Genomic DNA, 4,390 nt, shown 5'->3' on the forward strand with positions numbered 1-4,390 from the left:
ATCACATAAGGAAATTGCTCAAGGAATTCCACCCACTTAGCATGCCTCTTGTTAAGTTTGTTTTGGCTTTTCAAATATTTAAGAGATTCATGATCACTATGAATCACAAACTCTTTAGAAAAAAGATAATGTTGCCAAGTAAACAAAGCTCTAACAAGTGCATATAATTCTTTATCATAAGTGGAATAGTTGAGATGGCTCCCCTTCAATTTCTGACTAAAATAAGCTTTGGTGATGGCATTTTCATGAAGTTCTTCTTGAATCAATGTAGAGTATGGGGCGGAAGCAATGAATGAGAGTGAGCAAGATCCTCCTAAGAGTGGTGTTGATCTTGTAGGTGCATGATAAGTATGGGTATTGAGTGGTTCGGCCAGCTCAAGGGAAAAGATGAAGGAATTGAAGTTTAGAGCCTAGGATTCTAGGGAGAAGCAAAGTTGAGCACAAATGGGCAGCATAACTTTACTCACAATAAACTTGAAAATACAAGGTGTAGGCTCCTCCTTTTATAGGCTAAGGAGGACCATAATGCAACCCTAATGCTAGCCAAATGAAATGTAAATGTGAAGCACATGGGTGCACATGGCACATGGGTGCACAAATGAGCACATGGGGAGGGGTGTGTCTAGTTTTTATGCTCACTCCCTCCATGGGCTTTCAAGACCGGCCTTGGTAAATTTAGAGGTTTTTTTAGAAACTCTAAGTTTACCTAGGTTGGTGTTTTAGGTGCCAAAAGTAATTCTAAGAAAATTACAAATAAAGTTCCTATGCTAATTTTGACAAGAAATTAAAGTCTACTCTACACTAGAGTTTATGGCATTTGATTATGTAAAAGAACGTCTTCTTGGATCCTCTTGGCCATAACTCTATGGTTGGCCCAAATCTACCCTTTGGTGGGCTTGCATGTGGGCTTGTGCTTGGGCCTCTTCCATCATCCCCTCCCTCTTGAAAAGGATTTGTCCTCAAATCCATTGCTTCTTCTTCTTCATGGCTAGGGGAATGGATGTGGCTGGATGGTGTCCATCATCTCCTTCTCCTTGAGAAGATCTATCCTCAGATCTAGAGATTTGATCTCGGATAGCAGCCTCTTGCTTCTTCAACTATGCTTGCCCTCCCGGGTCAAACGTCCACCTAGGGGAATTATCAAATAAAGCAAATGAGTTAGTTGAAGCAGTTATATACAAATCAATTTTATGAAGTTTCCATTTTTGTTTTTCTTTTGTTTTTGGCAACTTTTTACAATATTTCTCTTTTGATGGTTGCATGTGTTCTCTAATCCTCTCATGCTTTGTAAAATTTTCAATAGTGGTTACTTGTTCCTTAGGCATAATTCCTTTAGGAAGTGGTAACAACGCAAAAAGAGAAAGAGGATTATGTTCACATACAACTTCAAATGTAGAAATATTAGTAGTCTTGTGGACTACTCTATTGTATGCATGCTCAATAGAAAAAGGATACTCATCCCAAGAATTGTGGTTGGCTTTCATGATTTCTCTAGGCATAGTAACAAGAGCTATGTTTTCAATTTTATTTTGACCATTCTTTTGAGGATGATAAGAATTTGAAAAGGACAACTTAGTTGCAAGTTTTTCCAAGAGAATCCTCAAATGATGGTTTTCAAATTTTGGAGCTCTATCCAACACTAAGTTTGAAGAGAAATCATGAAGACTTGTCACTTCTTTAAGGAAAAGTTTATCCATGTCCATGAAAATGGAATCAAAACCTTTTATTGTCCTAGGAAGATCTAATATGAAATTTAGGCTTATGTCTTCCCAAGGATCATTTGCAAAAGGTGAAGGAGTATAGAGTTCATGAGACATCGCCTTAGATGTATTTTTAAAACACGGAATGTATCTAAGGTAATGTCTTTGAACATCTTTTCTCATGGGTGACAATAATTTCCCTTTTAAAAGCTCTAGAGTTTTATCAACTCTAATTTTACCCATGAGTTCTCCTTCATGAAGAATTTCTCTTTTATGTGTGAAGGTAGTCTCGTTGTTACAAACTTTGTTCATGGAAATTTCAATTCTTTGCAAAGGTTGTCTCAATAAGACATGACAAGTTTCTTTAGGCACTACTTCACATAAAAAATTGACTTTGTAGATGCCTATAGATGACTTGACCTTCACTTGGTGATATCTTGGCATGTATGTAAAATAATCTACTATATTTTTATCTATGCAAGCCTTTTTTAAGGATTCTTCTTTTTTTTCTAGGCTTGCAAGTGTTCCTTTACAAAAGGTAAGGCTAGGTTGTGCAACAAGAGGTATATCTTCAAATGTATTTTCAACTTTTCCTTCTTGTTGAATGACCTTGTGGGAAGGAACACTCTTCTCCCACGCCTTTTGTTTCCCAAGGGTTTTCTCTTGCTTTTCTATTTTTACATTTTCTTCACTCTCACTAGCTTCTTTTTCTTGGCTACTATTCTCATCTTTGTCCCTTAAGATCATAGATCTTTCATTGAAACATTGAGATGCTAATTGATCATTGCCAAGGTATTCTAAACATGGAATTTCTCTAGCTTGAGTGTGAGAGATATGCTTGGTTAGGTTTTCTTGTCTCTCTTTCCTAGCTCTCCTAGGGAATTGTTGATGATATTCATTTTTCCTAAGACTTTCTTCCCCAAGATAATCATGATGTTTAGAGCTAGATGCATGAGAATGTAATTTTTTTGAAAATTGAGACTTCTCATTCTTTGCTTTAGTCAATTCATTAGTTTTGATCTCATTCTCCAATTGTTTAGATGAAATTGATTGAATATCCTTAGTAAGTTGTTTCAAAAGAGATTTCAAGGATTTCACCTCACTTTTAAGAGATTTAGAGGAGTGAGAAGACATGACTAAAGCTTTGTGTGTAGAAGTATTTTACCTTGAGAAAAATTTAGGGAAGTCAAAGAAGGTAGTCTTCCAGGTAAGGGAGGTGAGTCACATTGGACTACTTAAATACCAAGCCTTTGCCTTAGCCAAAAACTATCCCTCAATGTCTTCACACAAAGCTTTCTCTTAGTAAACCACTTGGAACACAATTAAGTTGAGAAATCAGATTTTAATGCAAGAAAACAATGCAAGCTAACTAATCAACAAAGCTAGACGGTTTATCACAAACTTAACAAAATATTCATGCAAAGCGTCACTAACTAAGCAAAAGAAAAGGCAATTACAAACAATTAACAATTGCTAATTAAGAATTCTATACTAGTCGGCCCTAGGTGAGGCTTCTTGGACACTTTGAGCCCTAGAAGACACACTCACCGTCTAAAATCGTAATTAAGAGGTAATTAACACAAATTAAGTTGCAAGGAAATTAAGAAAACTCCCTTTGTTGATCCTCTTTTTGCTAAATGCACTTCCTTCTTGTCTTTGCTTGTTGGCCCTCCAAGTGTTTGTAGTGTTTTTCAAGAAAGCTTGTTTCGGCCTTGGCTTTGTTTCCCCTTAGAATGAAGGTTTTAATTCTCCAATTCCAGCACCTATCAAAAGACTAGACCTTACCCAAGTCAAGTTTCCATTCAATTAAGCACCAAAGGAAAAATAAATTCCAGCACCAAATTAGAGGTCAAGGAACAAAAGCAAGAAACAATTTAATTGAATAAAACAGTACCACCAAAAGGAGTTAGATTATGACAACTAGAAAGAGGTTCAAGAAATATTAATCAAGCAAATAAAAGGTAGCAAAACAAAGGAAGGCACACAAAAGAATCCTAAGAATGGCACTAGATTTAGATGACCAAATAAAAAAAAACAGCACCACTGGAAAATGTTGTGGGCCAGAAACGTCTTTTTCCCCAATTTATGCTGAGCTGTGTTTTTAAGATATGGTTCTGAAATTTGATATGCAAGATATTCAAGATCTTAGCTAAATCCTGGCTTTGGAATCACTCAAAACGCATGGACCAATGTTTTTTAATAAATTTTGCAATTTTGGTGTTCAGTTACGCCAGCTGTAGCGCCTCAGGTTTGCACACTGATTTTAAAAGATTTATCATTTTTTTTCTGTTGCTTCTTTTGGACTAATTCTTTTTTTGTCCTTTCTATAACACTTCAAAATTGCAAATTCCAGAGAATCAAAATTTTCCTATGAGTGTAATTATTTTTCTGGATCAAAACAGTCAGCACAGAAAATCTGAAACAGGGGATTCTGAAAACTGGAAACAAAAACAGCAAGATACCAAAGTTTAGACACAATGGAAATTTGTGAAATAGAATTGTGTAGGATCTAAACACAATATGAACTCAAACTAAAATTAAAAAGGAACCAAAAGAGCAAAGAACAGCAGATTCAAGCAATTAAAGAAACCCAAAATCAAGAAACAATCAAGCCAAATAAAAGGACTACTATGAATTGTTGACAATATGGATGAACATGACTTGACAAAACATATAAGATTCAGAAATTA

The 4,390-nt window shown here is 35.6% G+C and overlaps 1 protein-coding gene across 1 annotated transcript; it reads right to left on the minus strand.

Annotated features, from left to right (window-relative positions):
- Positions 1-434: 434 nt before the first annotated feature.
- On the minus strand, positions 435-3,696 carry LOC137819445 (uncharacterized). The gene is made up of 2 exons (XM_068623300.1): positions 3,595-3,696; positions 435-3,474 (listed from the first exon to the last, which is right to left on the minus strand). Exon 2 carries the CDS (start codon positions 2,832-2,834, stop codon positions 1,098-1,100), a length of 1,737 nt encoding a protein of 578 aa, XP_068479401.1. The 5' UTR covers positions 2,835-3,474; positions 3,595-3,696; the 3' UTR covers positions 435-1,097.
- Positions 3,697-4,390: the final 694 nt, after the last annotated feature.

This window comes from Phaseolus vulgaris, chromosome 10 (assembly GCF_000499845.2).
Source record: "Phaseolus vulgaris cultivar G19833 chromosome 10, P. vulgaris v2.0, whole genome shotgun sequence".
In the NCBI taxonomy this organism is placed as follows: Eukaryota; Viridiplantae; Streptophyta; class Magnoliopsida; order Fabales; family Fabaceae; genus Phaseolus; species Phaseolus vulgaris.

Excerpts from the sequence above, each read along its gene's own strand:
- LOC137819445 (XM_068623300.1), bottom strand. The coding sequence starts at position 2,834 with ATGTCTTCTCACTCCTCTAAATCTCTTAAAAGTGAGGTGAAATCCTTG.